Source organism: Macrotis lagotis, chromosome X, assembly GCF_037893015.1.
Source record: "Macrotis lagotis isolate mMagLag1 chromosome X, bilby.v1.9.chrom.fasta, whole genome shotgun sequence".
Classification (NCBI taxonomy): domain Eukaryota; kingdom Metazoa; phylum Chordata; class Mammalia; order Peramelemorphia; family Peramelidae; genus Macrotis; species Macrotis lagotis.
In genome coordinates this window covers 263,067,979-263,095,206 of record NC_133666.1, presented here as the reverse complement: position 1 = coordinate 263,095,206, position 27,228 = coordinate 263,067,979, and the positions used below count along the sequence as shown (strand labels likewise).

At 36.2% G+C, this 27,228-nt stretch overlaps 1 protein-coding gene across 3 annotated transcripts in view; it reads right to left on the bottom strand.

Annotated features, from left to right (window-relative positions):
- PDE4D (phosphodiesterase 4D) overlaps positions 1 to 27,228 on the bottom strand; it is a 1,222,901-nt gene that overhangs the window by 908,601 nt on the left and 287,072 nt on the right. The window contains exon 2 of one of the 3 annotated variants that reach the window (XM_074203069.1): positions 13,728 to 26,272. The exons of 1 other annotated variant lie outside the window; for it this stretch is intronic. In XM_074203069.1, the coding sequence (XP_074059170.1) occupies positions 13,728 to 13,993 (266 nt within the window). In that variant the 5' untranslated portion in view covers positions 13,994 to 26,272. Of the gene's footprint in view, positions 1 to 13,727; positions 26,273 to 27,228 lie in introns of those variants that run through there. One more of the 3 variants, XM_074203058.1, reaches the window with a different exon arrangement.

Below are 27,228 nucleotides of genomic sequence, written 5' to 3'. Positions count from 1 at the left end.
AACCATTTTGTCTGTTCTACCACTTTGGTGAAATCCATGGATCCTTTCTCAGAACTATGTTTTTAAATATGTAAAATAAAATGCTGAGAATTACATATGAAATCGATTATACTGAAATGGAAATTTCAAATTATAAAAAAAGAAAAGCCTATGAATTGGAATCTTGAGAACTCCTGCTTTTAAATCAAATCAAAGGAGAATATGTATAATAGGGATGTATATGCATATCCCCTGGAAGTTAACTTGGGGGAAATAAATTAGCAGGATAATTGGGGAGTTACAAATTGTATTTGGGTACATATTTCCTAGAATCCCTGAATTTCCTTTTCCTTTACTCTTGTAGTTTGGTTGGGCATTTTTGGTCATTCTTTTTTTGCATGAATAGCTTCATGCCACCTAACTGCTCGTTTCCTGTTGCTTATTGCAGGAAGCACAAATTGAGTAAGATCCTGGAGAGCTGAAACTAGAAACATCAAGACCCAGAGTCAGAAGAAAGGCACTGTGGATGCCAGAAAAACCAGCAACTGTAGGCAAAGAATGTGGGACACCGGAATGATAACTACTATGAAACCTCAGCACCAATAATCCATCTAGGAGTCCAATCTGCTTCCCTTGTTGATTTATAGACTTGACAAATCCCAAACATGTGGTTCCTTTGATTATTCTTTTCTTTATCTGCCAGCTAGGAAGAGGTCTGGGGATATGGCAGGAGAGACAATTAGGGATAACATTTTTCTTTACAATGTTGCTATGTGACAGTTACTTTATTGCATTTTAATAGATTATGTGGCCATTAAAAAGTCAATTGTTTTATGTCTTTTGAATGAGGTTGACTGATCAAGAGTAGGACATTTCCCAAATTCAAGTTAGAGAATTAATAGGCAAATCAAAATGAAGCACCTTCATTTTCCTATTTTTATACCTCCCAGATCCATTTTGAATTTGGATAGTGTACAAGATAAAGTTTTGCAAACCTTGTAATATGAAGGGGGATAGTCTATAGGGCAGCTTTCTAAAGATCATTGGGCATACTGAAAACTTAGAAAAAGCTACTTCATATGCATCTGAGTGATGATTTGGAGGAACTGGAGAGACTAGCATGGACACAATACAAGAGTATTCTAGTTCTCTAGTATCATAATTCAAAAATCCAAAATGCTACCTAGACTGGTCACATCTCATTCTTTCTGGTGTTCAATTTGAAGGTTTTTCCCATCCAATTTTGTAGCTGTTGATTTCAGAAGTATTCTGAAAGATATTATACAAATGCATTTTGTTGATTTCTTTTGTTTTGTTCTCTCAGGCCTGTAATTTCATTGCTGTAGAGAGCTCTTAATGGGAAATTTTTTCAGACAATTCTCTGAAATGTGGGTTGCTCACTTTGGACATTTTTACTAGCTATCCCCTTTACCTGGAATGGTCTCCTTCCTCTTCTCCACTTTCCTGGATTTCTTCAATTCTACTAAAATCCCATCACCTACAAGAAGCATCTTCTGCCCCCTACTTAATGTCTTCTCCTTTGAGGTTACTTATCATGTACCCTACATACATTTGGTATGTATAGGGTTGTTTGCACATAATACTTCTCATTATAATTTGAGGTGAGGGATTTTTTTCCTTTTTGTTTTCATATGTTTTCATATCCCTAAATATAGCACAAGGCAGGGCCTTAATACAAATGAATTAATTGACACAGGGACTTGGATACATGTTTTGATGATTTCTGAGGTAATTAAGTTGACTCTTAAATTCCAGTCAAAGAAGAAAGGGGTAGACACAGGACTCAATAAAAAATGACCTCTGGTTTTATCCATATGCTGCTGGCTACTAGTTCTATTGCCTTAGGTAAGTCACTTCAGTCTCAATGTCCTATCAGAACTAGGACATAATAAATGACTTCTACTGGTTCTTTCAGCTCTAAATCTCTGATATTTTATACATTATTATTATTATTATTATTATTATTATTACTGGAAATCAATAATACAATAAACAAATACCTACTGAATTGTGAATGATTCTGCAATTAAAAATATATCTTGAAATCATTAATCATTAAAGGAATGATTCTAATGAAGGAATTTCAAGCTATGTGTAAGACAGGGATAGGAGTATTTGAGAGGCAAAAGACACTACATTGAATGGGTAACAACTCTCAATATACCATGTACTAGCCATCAAACCACTTCCATATCTTTATTTTTTGTTGAGTCATATTAATCATGTCTGACTCTTTATGACCCCATTTGGAATTTCTTGGTAAAGGTACCACAGTAGTTTGCCATTTCCTTCTCTAGCTCATTTTACAGGTAAAACTGAGGTAAACATGTTTAAATGACTCATCCAGGGTTATACAAATAGTATCTAAGGTTGAATGCAAACTCAGGTCTTCCTAACTCACAGACCAGCACTCTATCCACTTAGTCACATAGTTGTTCCTTTAACTTGATTAACCTGAGGCAAAAATATCATCACTTCCAGCTGACTTTCCTAATCATAGCTTTATGGATCTCCAACTTATGATTATCTTCTTGATTGTAAATTCTGGTAAGGACTTTTTTTTTTAATTTTAGGTTCCTAAAAATGATTTTGTTATTTTATGGGTATTAAATTTGTGCCTTAGCACAGTGTCTGGAACATAGCAAACACTTAAATGCTTGTTTCCTTCATTCTTTAAAAAATCAATTTTTTAAAAATGAATTTTTTTTAAATTTTCTAAATACAAATACATTCTCTAGCAATGATGACCTTCTTGATAAAGGAAGGCATATTTAACTTACATACTAATGATTATATATTTCTAGAGGAAATAAAAACTATACTTTATAATCACATGAGCAAAACAATTAGAATAATCTTATTGTAGCACTGAGGGAAAGTCATGAGTAAGAATCTAGTCTTAGTCCATTCACTGTCTTTTAGGGTAAATATAATTATTCTCTGTGGTAGTTTCTCCATCTGAAAAATGGCTCTGTGATAGTATACTTTTTTTTACTGTTACATGGTTTAAAAAATGATTGAATGAATGAAAAATCATTTTAAGTAAGTGCTTACTATGTGTCAGGGTGATATCACAGAGATATAAATAATAAAACTGAAATAGTCCTTGTTCTCATGGAGTTCACATGCTGCTCCAGAGGGCTAATATATATATATATATAATAAAAGTTCAGAGATAGAGGCAAGAAGGCAAAGTAAAGGCAGGGACTCACCTGAGCTTTCCCTCCCAAATTCTCCATATACCTTTCAATAATGTCTCTAAACAAATTCTAAAGCAGCAGAACCCATAAAATGATGGAGTGATTCAATATTCCAGCCCAAGACAACTTAGAAGATCAGTAGGAAAGGTTTTGCTTCAGGGTGAGTAAGGATCACAGTCCAGCATAGACCTCACCAGCACAGATTGGGTTCCAGAAAACCAGAAACAGGACTCGGGTTGACTGAATCAGCGGTAACAGTGGCAGTTTCCAGATCTCTCAACCCACAAATGGTAAGAAGATCAGCCAATGGATCAGAAGGATATTTAGGTCACTTTACTAGTATCAGGGCAGGACTCAGATGTGTTATATATACTTGGCTCTAGATTGCAGTACTAGTTCTGAGTCCCAGTATTAGAAGCCCTAGCACAGCAAAGTTTGTAGGTACAGAAGAGAAGGGATCCTGGTCACAGTTTCAGGGTTGAAAAAAAATGCTTGGGGTCATTCATAAGCCAGTGCACAGTACAGGATAGTAGTAAACATAAGTCTCTCTAGATCACACACCATCTTAGAAAATTCAAAAACTTATAGCTCCCTAGAATTATCACTGAAAACAACTGTACAAAAAAAGAACCCAGAAGCTTGGAACAGTGCTACCCCCACTTGGAAAGCAGAGCACCACCACTTTAGCACAAAGTTAAAATTTAAAAAAACATAATAGGCTGTAAAATAAGCAAACAACAGAAAAAAGGCTTACCTTAGAAAGTTATTATGGACAAGAAAGTATCAAGAAAAAAAATGCTCTGATCTATTAGAACTAGAAGGTAAAAAATAAACTGTAAAGAATCCATCAATCACCTCCTGAAAGAAATCCTGATATGAAAACTCCCAGGAACATTATAGCCAAATTCCAGATGTCCCAGATCAAGGAGAAAATATTGCAAGTAGTCAAAAAATCAAGAATTCAAATGTCATGGAGCCATAGTCAGGACAACACAAGATGTAGCAACTTCATCATAAAAAGATCAGAGAGCTTGGAATATATTCTGGAAGGCATAGGAGACTGTATTATAATCAATAATCACCTACCAAGGGAAACTGAGTAAAATCCTTCAGGGCAAAAAATGGATATTCAGTGAAATAGAGGACTTTCAATAATTCCTGATGAATAGACCAGAGCAGACCAAAGTTGACTTTCAAATACATTATACAAAATGATTATTTTTAAAACATCAAGAGAGAGAAATAAGAGATTTGATAAAGTTAAACTGTTTATAATCTACATGGAAAAATGATAACTCCTAAAAATACATGCTATATTCCAGTTACTGTGTTAAGTGCTTTACAAATATTATCACACCTGATAAAACTGTATCCAGGCTAGGTCATTCAATCCTTTAAAGCAAGTTTGCAATATAAACAGAACAGATCTTAAGAACTTTATTTAAAACATGAACAAAGTTTTAAAAAGGCAACAAAAGGCACAGAGGAAGCTCTGAATTTGAACTCACAAGATTGTCCTACCTGGACAAATCATGTTACCATTCTGAGCCTTTTCCCTAATCTAGAACAATGAAAGGACTAGATATCTTTGGAAATCTCTTCCAGTTCTAAATGACCCCAAGTTTCCTATGAAAGCAAAGGTTAATGATTTTAATACTACATTCTACCAATGTTGCTGTACACTACTGAGAAATGCAATTCATTTGTCTTTGAAAAATTTTAGATGACTATCACAAGAGAGCAATGGAGAAGTTTATGGCAGATGTGAAAAAACTATAACAGAGTAAAAAACTAAAGATGTGGAGTAAAATGTGTCATTAAGGAATTGTATGATATGAAGAGAAGATTAGTTCCATGTGAGGGTAAAGGATGACAACCATAATGTTCTAATGGCATCTTGGAAATATCAGGAGAAAGTGAGGCTTTACCCTAGGAGGATTGAATAAGCCCTCTGTGAAGAGCTCACAGGAGTAGATTAGCAAGAGTCCTACAGGATAGGTGGATATGGATGGGCTAGGAACTACATTGTTGGTGAAGGCCTTCATAATCATTAAGATCCTGCATCCATTTGGGCTTCAGCATTTCTTCTGTAATAGCTAATAATCTCATCTAATTATCCTTCAACACAATGGATAATTTTTCCATTAAGTACAACTGAGGAATTTCCAGTTAAATAGAACACAATCCATATTACTAAAATGTTTGCAAATAACTAAAGTGAACTTCTCTAGGTCTTGGGCTTTCTCCTAGTGTAAAATGAGAGGAATTGATCAAATTAGTGGTTCCTAATATTTTTCTCCAGAAATCTTTTAACAATAAGAAGTGCTGTGAACCCCCAGAGTATGCTCTAGTCATGATGTTATGCAATTATTTACTTACTGATGCATTGAAGTATTTTTAGCATGAACCCCTTACATTATCATTTTGACCTCTTTGGGTTTCACTAAATTGAAATCACCTGGATAGAATTTTATCAAGATCTTTTCTTGTTCTGTGTTACTAAGTGTGATTTCTTTTTCTCTTAAGACTTTATTTCACTTTTAAAAAGTGATTTAGGGGCAGCTAGGTGGCGCAGTGGATAGAGCACCGCCCTGGAGTCAGGAGTACCTGAGTTCAAACCCCACCTCAGACACTTAATAATTACCTAGCTGTGTGGCTTTGGGCAAGCCACTTAACCCCATTGCCTAGCAAAAAAAAAAAAAGTGATTTAAAGAACTGAATTGCTTCCATTCATATTTATCAGCCATGTACAAGCTAAGTTGTAGTGAATGGCATCAAAAATGTCTTCCTTGTACCCCTTGCTTCCCATCCTCTATAGCCATTTTATGCTCAGTTGAGTAACTGAGGAGCCAGCTCTACTCTTGAACCTCCCATTTTCTAATCCCTCTAGTTTTCCAAATATCCACCTATAACTCCTCCTTCTTGTTTTTAGTTTGACCATGGGTAGGTGTGCATTTTATTTTTACTTATCTTACATGTTCCAGTTCAGTTATCACTTTGTAAATTTAAAGAGTAAAATTTCTTAATGTCAAATTTCTTTATAAACAGAGAGACTGCCTGGGATTATAGATAGAGGGCCAGCTGCAGAAGCAGGAAAAACTTGAATTCAACTACCATCTCTGACATTTGTGGACACTGTAAGTCAAGGCCTCAGTTACTTCATCTATAAAATGATAGTCTCTGAGATTCTAAATCTATAATCATTTTAAGTCTTTCCAGTATGGGTCAGAGTATGAGTTCTCTTGGTATAATCTCTGAAAACCTGGGCCACCATGCCATCATGCTAACATTGAAAAGGTGCTTTTATGAAGTGTAAGTTATTTCTAAAGATGATTTCAAAATAAAGTACTTTATTTTGACTCATTTGACAATTTTTAAAATACTTGGTTTCCTTTCTAATAAAATATACCAAAGAACATTCAAATTCTAAACTCAATGCCTTCTTTAAGAGCTTTTATGTTTTTTAAAAAAAGCAATTTTATTTTTACAATTATTTTTAAGTAATCAGCATTTTATTTTTTCTAAATACATGTAAAGATAATTTTCAGCATTCATTTTTAATTATCAGATGTTCAGTTTCAATTTTTTCCCTCCTTCTCTCCCTCCTTTCCCTTATTCTAAAGGCAACAGGCAATCTGATATAGGATATACTAGTGCAAGCAAAGTATTTATATCTCTTCAAATAACTATTTTAAAACAAATCTGAGATTTGAGATTTGGTCTGTTTTTAGTTTATAAGTGTCCAATACTAAGAAATTGATTGATACAGTCTATATTTTTTTTCCAACCACACAGCAATAAAATCAGAGATTTTTTTTTAAGTTTTTGCAAGGCAATGGGGCTAAGTGGCTTGCCCAAGACCAAGATAATTATTAAGTTTCTGAGGCCGGATTTGAACTCAAGTCCTCCTGACTCCAGGGCCAGTGCTCTATCCACTGCACCACCTAGCCACCCCAAATCAGAGATTTTGATAGCTCTGCTTCCAGTAATCTTAAAACAAAGGTTATACAAGATATCAAATTTATTTAAATTTCTTATTCATTTCCCCCAGTGATATTTCTTTACTTTTTGTCTTATGGTTTCTAAATATTAAAAGTCACAGGAGATTTTATATATATATCTATATATATCTATATATATATATATCTATATCTATCTATCTATATATATATATTACCAAAGATTTATTTAATTGGGTCTGTTGAAATCATACCAATGACTATGTAACAATACAAAGAAAGAGTTGACAAATCTAAATTCTTAAGGACCTTACACTCAAATTAAGTGGTAGAAGGGAAACACAAATAACTGACACAGGAAAGAGTGTAATAAACATAAAGAAGAGGACTACTTAAAATCTAGGAAAGAGTCAAGAACAAAGAAAATTGCTTTTTAAAATGATGTACAGTAAAAGTTGGTGGGTATAGCAGGTGACACTTGAATTGGGTCTCAAAGGAAGGGAGGACTGAGGTCAGGGAGAATTGCAGGAATCAGATGATAAAGCAAAGGTGCAGAAATGGAATAGGTCATGAAAAAACTGGGGCTCAGGAATTTAGAATGCTATAGAATTAAGAAAGAAAGGCAGTTATTGATTCATCCCCTCAGGAAAACTATTTCTTCATCTACCTTGGTAGCCAGCTGGTAGGGTGGTTGCAGAGTAGAATTAGCATCCCAAATAGCTCACTTATCAGTTCTACAATTCTGGTAAAGTCACAATTTTTCTTAGCCTCAGTTTCCTATATCTCATAATAATAGCTAATATTTATATAATGTTTACTATAAACCAAACCTTGTGTTAAATGCTTTACAATTATTATCTCATTTAATCTTCGACACAACCCTTCAAGATAGATGCTATCTTTATCCCTATGTTAAACAATAATAATTACTTTTAGCAAACATTTATATAGCTCTTATTAGCTCACCAGGAAGTAAGCTAAGCAATTTTAAAGATTTTATCTCATTTTTATTCTCACAATAGGCTATTATTCTCACTTTACAGATGAGTAAACAGAGGCAGATACAATTTAAGTGAGTTACTCAGGGTTATAGAGTCAGTAAATACATGTCTGAGGATGATTTTGAACTCAAGTCTTGCAGATTTTAGGCCCAGTGCTCTTTTCACTGTACCACCTAACTCATAAGATTATTGAGAGAACCAAATGAGAAAACAGATGTAAAGTGCTTTCAAAACTTTAAAATTCTATATAAATGCCAGCTATTATTGTTGTTGTTATTGTTGCTATAGTTGCTATCATTTATCTTGACTTTAATTAAATATGCTATTTAACCTCTGAATAAGTCACATTAACTTTTGGCTCTTGATTTCCTAAATGGGACAAAAGCAGATTATTTGAAAACTCTCTTCCAGTTTTAAATTGCCGGCTCTAGAATCTCTACAACCACTAATGGAATTTTATGTTTGTAGTCCCACTAGAGGATGCCATGGCATTTTTGTGAAGAAGTATGCTTGGGGTTGGTGCATATAGACTGATGGTTCAGGAGGTCATCCTGAGAACTACAAGGGTGGAAATATGAAAAGACAATCAGTAATTGCAGTATGAGTATGTCCTGAGAATGAGATTCAAGAGTGAATCAGTCTAAGTGGGAGGAACTTGGGAGCTACAGCAGAGTATTTCGTGTGATAGACGGAGAAATGACTTGAGAGTCATGACACTGTGGTCTGAGAGGGATAAAGAAATGATAAAAGAGAAGTAGTTTAGGGGATGTATCATACTGTTTTAGGGACACATAATCTGTTATAGAGTCATAACTAGGGTGGGGTGATATGACCTTTCTCCTAAGGCACCAAAATTGAGAGGTCACTTAACAAGGTAAAAACAACTTAGTTAACAAGAATAATATTGCCATTTTTATGATTCCTGATTATTTCTCTATATTTTGGCTTAAATATTTTTAGGTTTTTTGCAAATCAATTTATATCTTATATTCAAAACAAGTTTGAGTGATATGAAATGCATAATTCTATATATTATGTTGAAACAGTTATTTTTAGAAATTTAGTTTATGTTTTTGATATCCCAGTAGCAATATTTAATTATATAATGATGCTTAGTTGCAGATAATATCATTAAAATACAGATGGGAAATCTTTTCAAAGTATATACTATGTACTAAAAGTATACTAATTTTTATATCTATTCATTTATCAGCACAGCAAGATTCAGGCTCCATCTTCCATCTGGGAGCAATTATTAGAGAAGCAATTGGTCAATGACTATTAACATACCCATGTAACCAACAGACTAGGGTACACTCTAATTGGTCTGGAGTTCATTGGCTCAATTATATTTGGCAATCTCAATATTTGTGTAAAAGTTCTATTATTCTATAATGAATAAAACAGCAAAACATTAAAATAATGCAGAGCTTTATTCATTTTTTCAGCTTGTTTGCCTGTCAAAGTTCCACCTATGAAAAATACCCTAAACATGAAAAAAGTCTAAATATTTTTTGAAAATGCAGAGCCTCTTGTGGATCTCAAGATTTCCTACTATCACATATATAAACCTTTTATCTTGTTCTAAAGAGAGATTAAGTTTAAAACAAAGCAAATAAATCAAAACAAAACAAAAAACCTCACCAACATCTTGGAAAAGCCAATGAAGGAATCTCTTATCTTTCTTCCTCCCCCCCCACTATTTATTTATTGATCCCCTAGAAAGCCACTGATTGACACTGTTATTGAGCTTTCTTTCAATTGCCCATTTCTCTTTTCATTTCCATCTGGAAGGCCACTGGAGAGGTCATCAGTGACTTAGAGTTAGAGAATTTCTGGATGCCACTGCTGGACAGATGAGAGGGAAAGAATCCCTCATCTCAATGCCAGTACTGCAGCAGGAAAGATTTATATTCCTAGCAAAGTCAAATCATTATACCATAAAGATGCCATTTTATTTATTGTTTAGGATTTCTATGTGGTGTTTTATAGTTCTACTCTTCAGGTACAACATAGGTTGAAAGGACATTTGATACTTGCAGATGACCTTGACACTCGTTTTTTTTTTTCATTGGAAAGAGAACTGAATGCTTGAGCACATACACCTCCCTTATTCCCATCTTCACTTCAGTTATTCATTAATTTATCCAACAAATACTTTTTGAGCAACTGAGTTAAATAAGACACTGTGCTAGCACTGCAGGGGATATGAAGATATGTATAGATTAGACCTTTTTTTCTCTGTCACAAATCTAATAGAAAGATGAAACATGAATGTCAAAGCAAGACAGTGCTATCTATATGGTAAGTAAAATGAGTTGGAGAGAAGGGAGAGATTACATGTGGTGAAATGGTAGCAAAAGGTGCATGTTAAAAATGGCAGATTAGCTAAACCTTGGAGGATAGAGTTTGACAGAAAAGCAATGGATTGGGTCAGAACAACTGGATTTGAATCCTGCTTTTGTCATATTTTGCCTTTATGACTTAAACTTAGTTATGACTTAGTTTCCTCAGAAAATGAGGGATTGTACTAGGTGACCATAAATGTCCTTTCAAGCTTTAAGCAATGTATGATGTAATGATCCCAATTGTCAGATTTTAACTAGCAAGAACATTGGTGAGAGAGGGCGTTTTTCAAGGAGATAGCACCACAGACAAAAATCCCAAAGCAGTAAAGTACAGAGTGACTCTACTCAAAGATAAATTAAAAACTTGACTAGAATGGAGAATTTATGTGGGCGAACAATGAGAAAGAAACTTCATACACACACTCAAAAACCATATGAAAGGAGAAATGTAAAGAGATCAATATCTTTTCTGAATAATGTTAGATATAAACAGATGAAGAGCAAAAAGAAAAATTGCAGAAAGATCTTCAAATCAAAGATGCTTATGGAGAATGTTAAAATTTTGGTATTCAATGAACCTGTGAGGAAATGTTAAAATAATATTCTTCTCTCTTGCTAAATATGTTTATGTCCTGAGGAAATGAACTCCTTCTGAGGTTATGAGATGTCAGTATTTTCTTCTCTCTCCTTCTCCACTCTCTATTCTCTAATCCCCATTTCCATTTCTGGTGCCATCTTCCTCTTTCTCTAGCCTGGGACCAGAAATGAAATATTGGTAGAAATACTGTTCTTGGAGGTTTTCCAAACAGGACCAGAAAAGGAAGTGCCAGAAATTTCAAAAGAAAGACTGTTTTCATGAGATTTCCTGCCTAACTTATATCTCAAGGGGTCTAGATGGTTCAGATAACCTAAAGGTGAACTTAAATCAAAACTAAGCACTGAATGAACTAAGGTCACCCTCTCACCATGAGGTAAACCTTATAAAAAAAAGAGATTCAATGAAGCATCTAGCTGATATTAGATTCTGGATATTTAAAAATCTAGTCTGTTTCCCTTTCAATTCAATCTGTTCTCCTTGCTATATGACCACTGGTTTTCAGTTCTACTCCATACCTCTCAACTATTTTCTCCTTACATAAATCTTTTCTTTTCCTTAGGCACTTGTTGCTAACAAATTGATTTGATACAGTATACCTTACACAGAGAACAATCAGCCTTAATTTCCCTTTCCTCTGGGAAGAAAAAATAATAAATTGAAATCTTTTTAATTACCCTCAAGATGAGTGGAAGATCACAGGATTTTAGAGCTAAAAAGGACCTTGAGATCATCTAAATCATTTATTCTACAAATGAGGAAAGCAAGTTCCAGAGAGGTTAAATGATTCAATCCAAGTCACATAATTGAACTTGGATGCCAATTCATATCTTTTGTGTCCAAACAATGCTTTTTGTTTGTTGTTTTTACCATGAAACCATAATGGTTTCACTTTGCTCAACAAATCACACTTATAATGTTCCATATACTGTGAATTTTATTGATAAAGTGAAAGCTACTCCCCAAAGCTCTACACTATTCAGAAGTGACACTCTGATTAGTACTTCTTGATAACATAACATTCTTCTTCTGATCTACCTTTATTTCTGATATGTTCACCTTATGATGACATCAGTATTCTGGATTTGTGTTTACTATTTCTTATTATACATAAAGGCTTGTTTGCTGATGTATCCATAAAATCATATAGCTTCACTTTTTTTATAGAAAAGTGAATAAAATAATTGAATCCATTTCCTTGTGTTTAGACTGTATATTAAATCTTTTTAATTTTTTTGGAAGAATGTTGATGACCTTTTTTTTGACATACATTCTATATCCCATGTATCTGAAGATATTTTATAAGCACTACACATACCAATGTATATTTGTATAATTCAGTACTATATATAATGCAACACTAGATTTCCTTAATGATCATAGCCAACAACTCCCTTTCCTCAAACAGAGATCCTCTTCCTATGTAAACCCTCTGCCATTACAGCAAGATTCTGGTTAATTGGATTTATTTTTTCTTCTTATAAATTTACAAATGGTGAAAAGTGAAAAGAAACCCCTTAGAAACGGAATTAAAAAACCAAGCAAGGCTAAATGTAAAATCTCGATGAGACAGTCAAGGTTTTCCATTTACATATTCTGCATTTAACATACAAGATGTGTGTGTGTGTGTGTGTGTGTGTGTGTGTGTGTGTGTGTGTATGAGAGAGAGAGAGAGAGAGAAGTACTGAACATCTATACAATGATCGTCATATTCTATTTTTGTTTCAAAGTCATGATCATATAGGAAATGTTGAAAATGAATAATATTTGCTTCTGGGGCCCATTCCTGCTAATTACCTTAATTATATCAGAACTTCCTAAATATAATACCTTAATCATCAGAGGCCTGTACCAGAGGCTTTGCTAATTACCGAGGATAGAAAATTGTTGACGTTCCCATTTGCTGATCTCTTCATTTGTCCACAGTCACAGTTTCCAAAAGAAAGACAATTATTTGACTATGTCCAAGCTTATCTCATTGAGGCTCTCCTCTGCTAATAAACTAGTTCAGTTACTGTGAAATTTTACACTGAATCTCTGTAGATATATATGCACACACACAGACACACACACACACACACACACACACACACACACACACACACACACACACACAGAAAGAGAGTACGCCAATCTACCTCGACCTGGCCACTCAGGTAGCAAACAATAATACAGTGTGTATGTAAGTGTTTCTTTTTCCCTTTCCTGGCTCCTTTTCTGCTCAGGGAGTAGGAGGGCAAGAGCTTGTGAAAGTTATAGAAGAAATCAAAGAAAAGTCATTGACTGCTTGGGAGAAATTGCATTCTTTATTTGGCTTCTAGCATGCAGTTTTCTTGTAGGAACTTGTAAAAGGAGAGGAACTTTAAAGAATTATCACCCTTAAACATCCAGAGGAACTCGTTTCAGGTATTCCTGCCCTGGCTTGGACACCTGTATGATTTTTTTTTTTTAATGATTGGAATAGACACTGCCCCTTAATAACTCAGAAGTTAGGTATGATGGTAATGCAGAGCACCCCCCCCCCCCCCCCACACACACACACACAGCAGAGGGAAAGAACAAAGAGCGGAGAAGGCTGAGAAGCTTGCCCGGGAGCACTTCCTCGGAGCCTACGCAACTCTTACCAGGTATGTGCCACGGTGAAACGGCGTTGTTTGGGTATGTTGCTATTCAGAAGCATCCTGCGTAAGAGCCTGGGAGAATTTCTAGGAGAAATCACAGGAGACAGCTTGGGAGACACCGACTTCCTGGACACCTTGGACTTTTCGTGCTGCAACAGGTTTTCCCTGAGGGACTTCACGAGATCCTCATTCAACCACGGATTGGCACCATGCGGATTATCCACTTCAGGTACAGTCAAGGTGTCTGGGCTTGAGGTCTGCTGAGCCATCTCCTGCAGACGACTTTGCGCAACAGGCGGCGGCGGGGCGGCTGCAGCGCCAAGGAGCGGGCTCCGGTGCCCCTCTGTGCCCCAGGGCTTCTGCCCAAATCCAGTCCAGACCAAGGCACGGAGCTGCCACTCACTAGAGGTGATCCCGAAGCGCTGCCGGCTTCAGGCTCTGAGATGGACAGGGATCCCGGGAAAGGCAAGCTACCGACTGCTCCACGGGAGCCTAGTAAACAGGACCACAGCTCCCTCTCACAGTGCCCCCCCCCCCCCTCCCTGCCAAAGATCACTTGCTAGGTCTCATGGCAAATGAACATGGAAGGAAGTGACCGACTACGTTGGCCCAGCTTTGGTCAGAGCTACAAAGCCGCAGCCGGTTAAACTATTGGAACTAATGTGCTGCAGCTGCTCGAGTGACTTCTACTTATGTACATAAAAAGTCCTGGCGGAGGGAGGGCTTAATCATCAGAAGCCTGTTCATTTGTCTGGCTCTCTCTTTGCCTTTGCTTATTCCTGAACTCGGAGGAAAGAGAAACTTTGAACTCGACCTTCCCCTCCCCAAGACCTCTTCCTCTCTCTACACCTCTAGTTCCGAAGAGACCACCAGTGGCCAGTCTTTCAAAACCGAGTCAAACAAAACCCACAGAAGGGAAGAATAAACAAGCCCTGCCCTAGAAAAGGCAGCTTTTCCCTTGCCTTGCTTCTCTAGTCACCTTGCGATAAATCCTAGAAGATTAGAAAGGCTGTTTCTCCTTCCTTGGATAGAGAAAACAAACATTTTCAAATGAGACTGAGAGGACACCGTACAGGTCCTTGGCTTCTCTAACCTGCCTAACTCTGACCCCTGCCAAATTCAACACAAAACCATCTAGTAACCTGGCCTGCCAATTGATTTCTATTATCCTCTTGCATTAAGAGGGAGAACTGCCCAGGAGTGATGACAGAGGAGACTTTACAAGGATGATAAAATTGCTGTCCCTGTTTATATGGTTTATCAGTTCTTAAAAAGTCACAGATCTCTTTGGTGGTTACTTTCTTCAATGATGAAGAAATCTGACACAAGGAATTCTTTCTTATTGATCCTTTCATATCCTCCTCCACCATCACCCCCAAATTTAGCTGCAGGCATTTAGGAGGGGGGAAAAAAGTATCCCTAACCTATGAATTTACTGATGGAAAAATATGCTGTAACAATTCAGAAATCTGGGTGGCTAGGTGGCTCAGTGGATACAGCACCGGTCCTAGAGTCAGGAGTACCTGAGTTCAAATCCAGCCTCAGACACTTAATCATTACCTAGCTGTGTGGCCTTGGGCAAGTCACTTAACCCCATTGCCTTGCAAAAAAAAAAGCCTAAAAAAACCAATTCAAAAATCATCACCTATCTCAAGATATAACTTTGAAACCTTTGAAACCAAATACAGCACTAGAAAGGAGAACTAAAACTTTTGATAGAGAGAAAATGGGAACCTGGTGATAATCCAGCCACTTTAAAATATCAACAGACCTAAGGGAATTTGACCCTTAAATGTTGGGTGGAGCCCTTGTGAAGGATTTATAGACAGTTTATAGACAAGAATTGGACAGAATGAGAAAGTGTGAATGAGATGGTATATTTACAATCACAGGGAGTATCAATATGGATAAAAACACAGATTTATCCAAATGTGGAGAAAGGTATTTTATAATTTAAAAACTCTTTTTTAAATACCCTACTTAAGAAATGTTTGAAATTCATCCACTATATCACGGTAGTAAGAGTAATACATTTTCCTTTTAATATAACTGATGAGCATTATGAAGAATTATATATAATATGGTTACATATAATAGCAAATTTACATTTATATATAATATTTCAATTTGCATACATTACTTTATTTAATACAATATTGTGAATTATTAATAATAGCTAGCTATTCTATAATGCTTTAAGGTTTGTAAACTGCTTTACAAACATTTGATAATTTAATTCAGAACTCAAAACTAACCAGTGAGTTAGGTGCTATTATTTTGCCCATTTTACAGATGGGGGACTGAGGCTGAGCTTGGTTAAATGAAATAGTTAATAAGTAGCTGAGACAGACCTTGAACTCAGACCTTCAACTGTTTCCTCTACTTTACTGTGAGGAAACTGACAGTTCAGAGAAGTTAAGTGACTTGCCCAGGGTCACTAAAGAAACCTACTAGGATTGAGCTTGAAGCTTCCTAATTCTAAATATATCCCCAACCTGGCCTCTTTTCTTTTCATTCAAGTGTTCACTTTTAAAGCCTTGTAAATTATCAATCAGATTTTTACTCTAAGAGTAATTGCAATTATAGGATACTTGAAGTCTTTGCTCATAGGAGAAGTTAATGTTAATTAACCTTTACTGAGAGAGGGCTGATGGAACATTGCCAATATCCCAGATACACCCACCTTTTGACAGTCCAATATGCAGAGTCCCAAGGCACAACTAGGTTCTATTTTGTTGTGATTAAATGAATTAACAAAAGTCTCTTAGGAAAAGTGAAAGGGACCACTTCAGGAATACTTCAAACCAAGTTCTCTAAGTGACTTTACAAAAATATATCAAAACTTGATTGATTTTTCAATGTCTTTTCAATGGATGGAGTCAGGAAGACAATTTTCTGAGTCCAAATGTGTCCTCAGACACTTATGAGCTCTGTAATCCTGAGCAGATAGCTGTAACTTTGTTTGCCTCAGTTTCCTCATCTGTAAAATGAGCTGAAGGAAATGGCAAACCATCCTAATATTTTTGCCACAAAAACTCAAGTGGGGTCACTAAGAGTCAGATATGAATGACAGTAACTGAAAAAAAAACACAATAAAAGCACTATAACACAGTAATGTATTACACCCTCTTCATCACCTTCTCTCTGAAAATGCTCTCAACCTAGGGGAAAAAAAGACTAATAAACATGTGGGGGAGGATAATTTAATAAGAAAACATAAAGAGTACAAAGCATCATGCAAATATCCCAAGTACTTAAGTGGTAAGGCAATGCAAAGGAATGGAACGGGTTAAGTTTGCAAATGAGGTAGAAATGATTAGTAAGAGTGAGAGTGTGTTTTTGTAACTGAGAATAGAGTGTATAGAAGCAAGGAGTGGGGATGAACAAATTGTAGATAGACAATAATCTCATTAGAGCCATGAAAACCACATCAGACCTCAAAATAAAAATTTGAAAAAAATCTCAATTAAGGAAGAAATATTTGTGTGGAAAAGTCAACATGACGGGACTGACATGACTATGGAGTGCTTGATATGGAGGGAGATAACATTTAATACTTCCATAAAGGTGTTATGTCTGAGTTAAACACTGGATGCAAGGTGGTAATAGTAGAAAGATGCCTGGATTGGAAATCAAGAGATTTATAACCTAATATATATTAGGTTAATTAATATATATAATATAATTATAACCTAATATAACAACTCATGTGTTAGATGTTTGCATGGGGACAATCACTTAACTCCTCAAAATATCAATTTTCTCATCCTCATTTGCTTTGGTGAGTGTTTGCAGTTATATGGAATCTATGATTTAAAGTTCAGACTTTGTGGTTTTCCCATGTTTGACTCTTCCTGACTCCATTTTCTTGGCAAAGATACAGGAGTAGTTTCCCATTTCCTTCTCCAATTCTATTTATAGATGAGGAAACTAAGGTAAATGAATTTAAGTGACTTGCCCAGACTCAACAACTAGTGTCTGAAACCACATTTGAACTCAGATCTTCCAAACACCAGACCTAGCACTCTATTCTCAAAAACAACTCTTTCCTACAAGAGTGAGGCACATGGAACCCTTAGCTTGATGGTAAAAGCTGTTAAGGGTTGGTCTCAGGCAAGAGAGAATAACATCATTTGTCCTGTTGGATATTGGATGTGGCAAATTTTCTTGGACTCTGAAACAAATGTGACCCTTCCTTTTTCTCCCAGTACCTGAAATTTCTGCCGGATCCCACTATACATTTCTTCTACTGGCCTACCCCTAGCCCTATTCTGTTGACCCTCTGATTCTGACTCATTCTGCTTTGGATTCAGATTTCATATCTGTGAGACAATTAAAAGAGCAATAGCACAGAAGTCCTAGGATCTGGCTGCGAATCTTACTCCTAATAAAAATTCTTTCTGTGATCTTATCACCATCCTCTCTGGATTTCAGTTTCCTCAACTATAAAATATATTTAAATGACTCATGAAGTCCCTTCCATTTTAGAGAGACCTGTGATCTAAATTCTACTACTCTATTCAGGATTCTCCACCTTTAGCAACATAACTTTTCTGACTCTTATGACTTTTTATCTCCTCTCTAGCTTCAAAAGTCATAACCAGTCCCCAGTCATGGTGCCATGAGGGTATGTGACTCGTTGTTGTTCATCCTTCATTCTTGAAGAAGACTTCTGATATAATGGGTGTTATCTTGATTCCTGCATAAACTTGATTTAAGAGAGGCAGAGTTTAAGAGAGGCACAGTCATCAGCTTCATTTTCTCTTCCAGAGCTATCCAAGTCCATTGGCAAGACAAAAGTCAGAAGTACTGGCAATGGTTTGAGATAAGGTCATAAACCTTGGCATCTTCAATGTCTGACCCAACTCTAAGTGCTCCACAGCACCTATTTCAGCTGCCATCAATGACCTTTGGAACAAATTGTTTTCCTCTTTGGATTGCTTCTCCCACCCTATTCTCATCCCAGGGGCCGGGGGTGGGGAGCAGTGTGGGAAGGCTTCACATACTTGTGGTAGACATCCCTCATCTTTCCAACCTAGTTTAGTCTGTCTGCTGAAACAATTTACCAGTGTACTGTGTGGTACAGCTTCTTAGAGCCACAAGAGAGAATTGGATGAAAGGAAGATACCAAAGGTGGATGAGCAGCCTGAAAAGGACTTTATTGCTGTTGTTCAGTTATATCCATCTCTCAACTGGAGTTGAGAGGTTTTTTTGGCAAAGATACTAGACTGGTTTATCATTTCCTTTTCCAGTTCACTTTACAAATGAAGACACTGAGCCAAACTGGTGACTTGCCCAGGATCACACAACTCTTAAATATCTGAAGCCAGATATGAACTCAGGAAGAGGAGGCTTCCTGACTCCTATGCACTATGTACCTAGAAGCCCATCTAACTACCAAATTAACATTCCTAAAGGAAGCTTGACCATTTCTCTCCCTGGTTTAGGGAATATCTATGACTCCCCATGGCTTCCAGGAAAATAAACAATCCCACCCCACCCATAATGTGCTTCCAATGTGCCTTAGATAAATCACAAATTACTTCTTCTCTCATACTCTATGCTTCAGTCAAACTGAACTATTCATCCACCAACTTTGGTACTATCCCATATGTGCAGAATTGTGCCTTTAAAAGAAGGCTTTCCTCCATGCCTCTCACCACCACCCCCTTCCACCTCAAAGCAGTCCTAGAAACAAAATTTGTGCTTATGGGCTAGAAAATGTTTAAACAAAGGAATATAATATCATTGTACCCCAGTGAAGGACAATCATGAAGAGAAGCATTGGGAAGGAAGCCTGATAGAAATTAATAAGAGCAAAGAAATAAAACCAAAAGAACCACATGGTAGGATAACTACGAATAATGTAATGTAGGAAAGGCAACACTCAGCTCTTTTTGTTGTCACCAAGAACAGAAAAGTGAGGGGATCTCATCAACTGGGGTATGATATATGATTGTATAGAATATTCTTGTGCTATAAGAAATGACAAGCAGGATGATTTCAGAAAAACCTTGAACTACTTATGTTAAGTAAGCAGAACCAGAAGAACATGGTATACAACAATAGCAATATTGTAAGATGATTAACTATGAATGGTTTAGCTCTTCTCAGGAATACAATGATCTAAGACAGGATTCATGAAGAAAAATGCGATTTACATCCAGAGAAAGAACTATTGGTGCTTGAATGCATATTGAAGCAAACTTTTTAAGCTTTCTTTATTTTTCCTGGTTTTTTAAAATCTTTTTCCCCACCATGTGACTAATATTTAAATATGCTTTACTTGTGCACACATGTATAAATTTTATCAAATTGCTTACCTTCTTATTGATCGGAGAGGGAAGGAAGGAGAGAATTTGGAATTCAGGTTTTTTTTAGGTTTTTTTTTTTTGCAAGGCAATGGGGTTAAGTGGTTTGCCCAAGGCCACACAGCTAGGTAATTAAGTGTCTGAGGCCACATTTGAATTCAGGTATTCCTGACTCCAGGGCTGGTGCTCTATTCACTTCACCACCTAGCCGCCCCTGGAATTCAGTTTTTAAAAGTGAAAGTTAGAAATTGTTTTTACATGTAATTGGGGAAAATATATTTTAAATGAAAAATAACACTATAAGACAACAAATTAATCACAATGCTTAATGTTGGCTCTAGATGCTTGCTGTAAACACATTTCTTTTCATAAATTATAAGACCAGGAAGTTGCATGTGCTTTCATCAATCACAATTGTTACATTCAATAGTTTACTATGAAACTATGTATTTCATACTATAATAGTATATATAATCTGTTTTTAAAAAAAGGTTTATAAGTCTGTCGTTTATTGAGAATTAATTGCTATATAATAAATATAAATAAATATAATTTTTATACATTTAATGTTTGTCCTTTTTTTAATATATTTAAGGCAATGGAATTGAGTGACTTGCCCAGGGTCAACAGCTAGGCAATTATTGTCTGAGATCAGATTTGAATTCAGGTCCTCCTGATTCCAGGGTCAGTGCTCTATCCACTATGCCACCTAGCTGCCCCTAAATATAAATATAAACAATCAACTAAGAAAAAATAAACAGGAACAAAATGTTCTTTACAAATTTTTATTGAGACACAATGATAAACTTGTGCCATGTTCTGCTTTCCCTCTCTGGGCACTTCCTTTTCTAGAGATGTTAGACAGTTTGGTAGATGAGCATCAGACAAGATGTGATACACCTCATCATTGTTTAGAACCTGACCACAGACCCACCTGAGGAACATAGGTTTCATGACCTCCTGACTGCCTCTTTGTAAGCCAAGGACATACAAAGTTCAAGACTGGTACCTCCATGAACCCCACCTGGTTAATAGCTCACAGACTTTCTTACACATTGCATTGCAAATTTCTTAGACATATTTTGAAACACTGACTGTATCTAAGAACTCTTCTCCCCTAATACAAGTGTAGAAAGAGGTACTGGATTTCACCTTTGCTGCTCAGCAACATTGGCATACCATAAGAGCAACTTGAATTAACCTAGATTAGAGTCATTCTGCAAATGTCATATTGCCTTTGGCATCTGCAATATTCAGGACAGTGACTGCCAACTAAGTCACCAAATCTGTCACTATTGGTTTAGTTTCATGATAACGTACACCCCCTCCAACCTCCAATGATGTATACCATTGTTAATTAAAATTCATTTGGATTTGGGGATTAAATAACATCCCCTGAAGATGACTTTCAACACCCTGGGGTATGGCAAAACCAAAGTAGTGAATCATTGCTGTATAAATTTAAATAGAAAAGTTGTGAATATAGATAACTATATGAAAGGGACAGAATGGTCATTCTCCTAATAATCCTGTAACTAATGGAGCGAAACTGCTTCCAATAGACTAACAGCAGCTCTCTTTTTTCCTATTTCACATAATCTTGTTAAAATTAGCTGCTAGGCACTTGACTGAAAAACACTGTGCTCTTAAGTGACAGCCAAATAAGACCTTAGGTTTTAACAAGTGGAAATTTGGAAGTGGGCGAAACTCTTTGACAAAGTCACCCACGCCTGGAGCAGACAGTAACATTTCTGAACTATGTGATAGTTTTCCTAAATTTTTTTCATGGCTTTTATTATTTTAGGCCACTCAAGATCAATAATACTTGTGTTCCTGGCAATTGATTATTCATGGGAAACTGAGGCACAGAATTCTCAAGGTAGCTTAGAGTCTGATAAAAAAAATTGAAAACCCAGTCCATTTGCAGGTCTCCCTCTATTGCAGTCATCTCTCCATTTTCTTTTTGATTGGAAGGTGATGGGAATAATTTTAAAAAATCAGAAATTCTCTTCTTATTTATATATGATTTTGAAATTTAACTGAATGCATTTCCTGCCAGCAAGTTTTCCCTCTTGTTATGGTTGTTCAGTTGTTTCAGTCATATCTGACTCTGTGACATCGATTGGAGTTTTCTTGAAAAAGATACTGGAGTGGTTTGCCATTTCCTTCTCAAGTTCATTTTATAGATGAGGAAACTGAGGCAAGAGATGTTAAAGCTAGTAAGTTTCTAAGGTCAAATTTGAATTCAGGTCTTCCTGATTCCTAGGCCTGGTATTCTATCCATTGCTCTACCTAGTAAGTACCATCCAAAGTATGTTCAAATGAACTCTGTATATTCATTGAATCAAGAGAATAGCCTATAGAGATAAAGGTAGAGGTATTTGAATAACCTATTAAGTAACATAGGGAAACCAATTCTAGATGAAAAGTTTATTGCAGATCAACAAATGTTTTAAAATTATTTCCTTAACAACCATAGGTAAATTCCTCCCAGGGATGGTGTTGATTTGGATTCTACAAAGCTATGAAAACCAAATAAGAAGGCTCCACCTGAAGTAAGGATAGCTGCAGATAAAATTCCCAGCAGTCTTTCATCCATACTCTTCATACTGCTTTTGTCTATTTGTGTCAATAATTTTGAATGTCAAAGCATTATAGTCGGGCAGTGTCACATAATGGATAGAAGGCTAACTTTGAAGTAATTAAGCCTCTGACACATACTGTCTACATACAGGGCAAGGCACTGAACATTTTAGTGCACTGGGCAAATCTCTAAGACAGAATGTCACACATATTCCTAATCTCTATGCCAACAATTCTCAAAACTGTCCCAAAATGGGCTGACCTCCAATTTTGTGCCTCCAACTGACTTTCAGACATCTCAAACTGGATGTCTAGAACCTATCTTATAATCATGTTCAAAAGTGAATTTATCTTTCACTCTAAATCTCTTCCTCCTCTCTATCCTATCATTATAGAGGGCAACACCATCTTTCCAGATCCAGACTTTCAAACCTAAGTATCATCCTGGTCATCCTCACTACCTCTAGTCCCCCAAATCAACTCTGCTGTAAAGGCCTGTCAATTAGTAACATTTCTCACCTCTGGACTATTGCAATAGTTTACTAATGGATCTCTCCTCTTTCCATCCTACCTTCTATTCAGCCACTAAAGTGATATTCCTAACAAGAAAGTCTAATCATGTTGACTCTCTCTCCCCCAAGTCAATAAACTCTACTAACTCCCTATTGTCTCCAGTATGAAATACAAAATGCTGTTTGGAATTCAAAAATTTCATAATCTAGTCCCATCCTACCTTTCCAGTTGTCTTACACTTTATACTTCTTGCACTTTACTTCACATATTCTTGGATCCAGTCAGGTGTAGTCTGGCTCATTCATGAACAAGATACTCCATCTCTCATCTCTAGGCAATTTTCTCTTTTTTTTCCTGATAATCAGAATGCTCAACCTCTTCAACTCTGCTGGCTGACTTCCCTAGTTTCTTTTAAGTCCCACTCCCCGCCCCCCTTTTTTTTTTAGCAATAATAGCTCACAGACTAGGTTAAAAGTTCTATCATCATATGAAATATCATTTTCTTCCCATTGTCCTTTCTTATTACTTGGCAGTGATTTTGACCTTTGGCTTAACCAGGTAATGATTGGAAAACAGGGAGATATCTGTTTCCAAAATGATTCCCAAATCAGCAATGGTCTTTCAGATACTATCCAATTCCTTTTGTGAAAGAACACAGCTTTATTGCAACCCTCAACCTCAGGTCTCTTTTCTCGTTATAATATTCATAATGTACAGGTCTGAGACTTCTCGAGAATAAACAAACCTTTGTCCTCTTAGTTCTTTACCAGGCAACAAATTTTCAAATAGTTCATGCCAATTTCCACAATATTGATTTCATATTTAAGTCACCAAATAACAATTCAATGTGGACTCCATTTGAAATAAGGATCTGGTCAAGGTCTTGCTCACCTCTGCCACAGATATTGATACATATGCTGCACCTATTTCATTTTGGCCTTCTTGGTAGCAATTATGTTCCTGGTAATCTTATGTACATCCTTAGCAGCACAAAGCTGAGCTGTCCAAATATTCCTTACATAGATATGTTTCTTTTTGCCCTTCAGTACATGATGAAATCAATTTCTCTCTCTTTGTCTCTCAATGTGTAGATATACATATGTGTATATATATATATGTATATATATATACACACATATACATAGAAAGACATAAATATAGACTTCCAATAGTTATATCTACACATAGGCTATGTCCTGTGTGTATGTGTGTATAAATATAATATATAAACATACATACATACATACATATATGTAATTCATGACAAGGAAGGAGGGAACAACTACTAATTTAAATGCCTCCTATTAATCAGACCTTGTAATAGGCACCTTTCAAAAGCTATCTCATTTAATCAGATAAGAACCCAGAGAGACAGTCAGATAACAAAACCAAATACCACAGGTAAAGTAGCAAATACTTGGCAAAATCAACCAATTTTACAGGAGTATTGGAAGTGGAAGCATTGCTCATTAAGAGACACAAGTCATTTGGGGACAATGTCACTGAATAAATGGGATTTGAATTAGGCCTTGAAGGAAAGTTCAATCATACCTGAGCAGACTTGATCCAGGACAGGGGATTCTAGAAATAGTGAATTCTAAAGGGGCAGCTAGATGGTATAGTGAATAGAGCACAGGTTTTAGATTCAGGAAGACCTGAATTCAAATCTATCCTCAGAGATTTACTGTGTGACCCTGGGAATGTCATTAACACTGATTTCTGCCAAGAAAGAAAAGTAAAAGGTGAATTCTAGGGCACAGAATGAGAGCAAGAAAAAGTAAGACTGTGTTCTGTGCTTAAACTAAGTTGGTGGGAGAGACTGCTTATTTAGTTGGAGGTAACTTTGCAAAGCCTCACAAAATCCTAGACTTGTAGCATTCAAATCCTTTGCAGGCATTTTAATCCACACTACTACCTACAATCAGAAATTATCTCTAAAATATGTAGGGGCTAGATTATGGAAGACCTTGAACCCTGTGGTAAGAAAGATCTTATCTTCAGGGAATTAAGAGTCAAAGAGTTTTTTGGCAGGGTAGGGAGCTCTGAAAAGTATAAACAGTATTTTTAAAAGATTAACTTTTTAGTGATATGTTATTGGGTTTGAAAAAGAGATAGAGATAGGGACAAATACAGAAAAAGTGATAGATATATAGAGGGAGACACACAGAGAGAGGATAGAATCAGAAAATTTAGAAAACTATTTCAGTAGTCAAGGTGTAATAAAGAAATGAAGGCCTGAACTAAGGTGTTAATGGTGGTAGTGAAAAGAAAGGGAGAGTATGGATGCAATAGACAATAACAGAACTTGATGACAGATTGGATATCCAGGGTGAGGAAGAAAGAGAAGTCAATGATATTCCCCAAAATACCATCTACTTTAATTAATTGGGAGATATCTGTCATCAGCAAAAAAGTGTTATCAAAACCGAAAAATGTCTAACCTCTATTTTTTTAAATGGGCCAATCTGCCTTGATTTATGTCAAAGCTACATTTCACACATATGAGAAATACTCTCAAGTTTAATTAATTTTATAGTTTTTTTAGTTTTTAGTTTAGTTTTTTTTTTTTTGCAGGGCAATGGGGTTAAGTGGCTTGCCCAAGGCCACACAGCTAGGTAATTATTAAGTATCTGAGGTCAAATTTGAACTCAGGTACTCCTGACTCCAGGGCCAGTGCTCTATCCACTGTGCCACCTAGCTGCCCTTCAAGCTTAATTAATTTTAATTGAAAGATGAAACCTACTTAAGAATATGCTTTATTCTAGACTCCATCAGTATATTTTAGAATTCTCTACTGAAACAGTAAGTCAAGATTCAGTTTGAACACCTAACATTATAGAGAGTACAATTAATAAAAGGCAATTTAAGCATAGCGTGTTTATTCTGAGAAAAATATTGTATGGCTTATACAGGAGTCCTTCTTCCTTTTCTAGTCTATTCAAATAAATTTACAGCCAAGAATATCCTGAAAATTCTTCCTTTGCCACCTTGAAGTTGAAATCTTGGGATGCCATCTTCTAAATTTACAGTAGTTTTGTAGAGACAGGAGTTTTTGACCTTTGCTTGACTTTAATTGGCATGTTATCTTACAGTTCCTTGGGATCCTTTGTGAGGCAGAGCATCATGGCATTTTGGCCTTGCCTAGTGAAAAGAAGATAAATAGATATCCTTATCTTTCATGTACTATCTGGCTACTCCTATTGAAACAAGTTCTGAGTTCTAAGGAGGGTTCAAACTGTCCAGTCTTGGAAATCAAAGAAGGTATGAAGCAAAGAGAGAAAGAAGGGAGTGATTTAGTTCTATTGTGAGTATAGAGGAAGGTGGAGAGGCATCAAATTCAGGAAAGGGTCCAGAGCCTAGATCTAATCTCTGGCCAATCAAGGATTTCCTGCCAATTGTTCTTTGTTTTAACACTTTCCTGGAAGGAAAGGAGATGAAGAGAATGACAATGATTTTCTAATACAACTTTTTCTTGGGGTACATGCTATCCCAAGGTTTGCATGAATTCATTTATTCATATAATGTTTCCATTACCAAATCAAATCCTGGTGTACACTTAATCTCCTCAGGGCTGAGGGGTTTGAACTGTATGGCTTTCGAAGTCCCTCAATTCTTAGATTGTACTTCAATACCTTATCATGATGTGGAGTTGACTCTAAATACATCACAGATGATGGAAGCTCAATTGGTTCATCAAGGGGAAATTAGAGGTATTATTATACATTCCAGATTCCTTTTGTTGATGGTTAGTTTTGTTTTGTTTTTATAATCTCTTTCTCCACACACTCCCTTTATCCCCCAGTGAAGACTTAAACTCCAAGACCAAAGGACAGAGAAAGTCATGCTGGAGACAAAATAGTAATTTTGACATGGAAGCCTTTAATTGTACTTTAGCTGAGTTTGTGTGAATTCATTTAATATATTTGATCCTTCATATGTGTTAGCCCAAAATTGTGCTTGGCAGCTGGAAGCTCTGTTGTGGGTTGGGGATAGTGATAGAATGCCCAGGAGTTGCCTATTTTTCTGAAATTCCCACCATCTGAATGCAATGACCAGCTATATTTCAGAAGACCAAAGAAGAAGGACACTCCTTACAC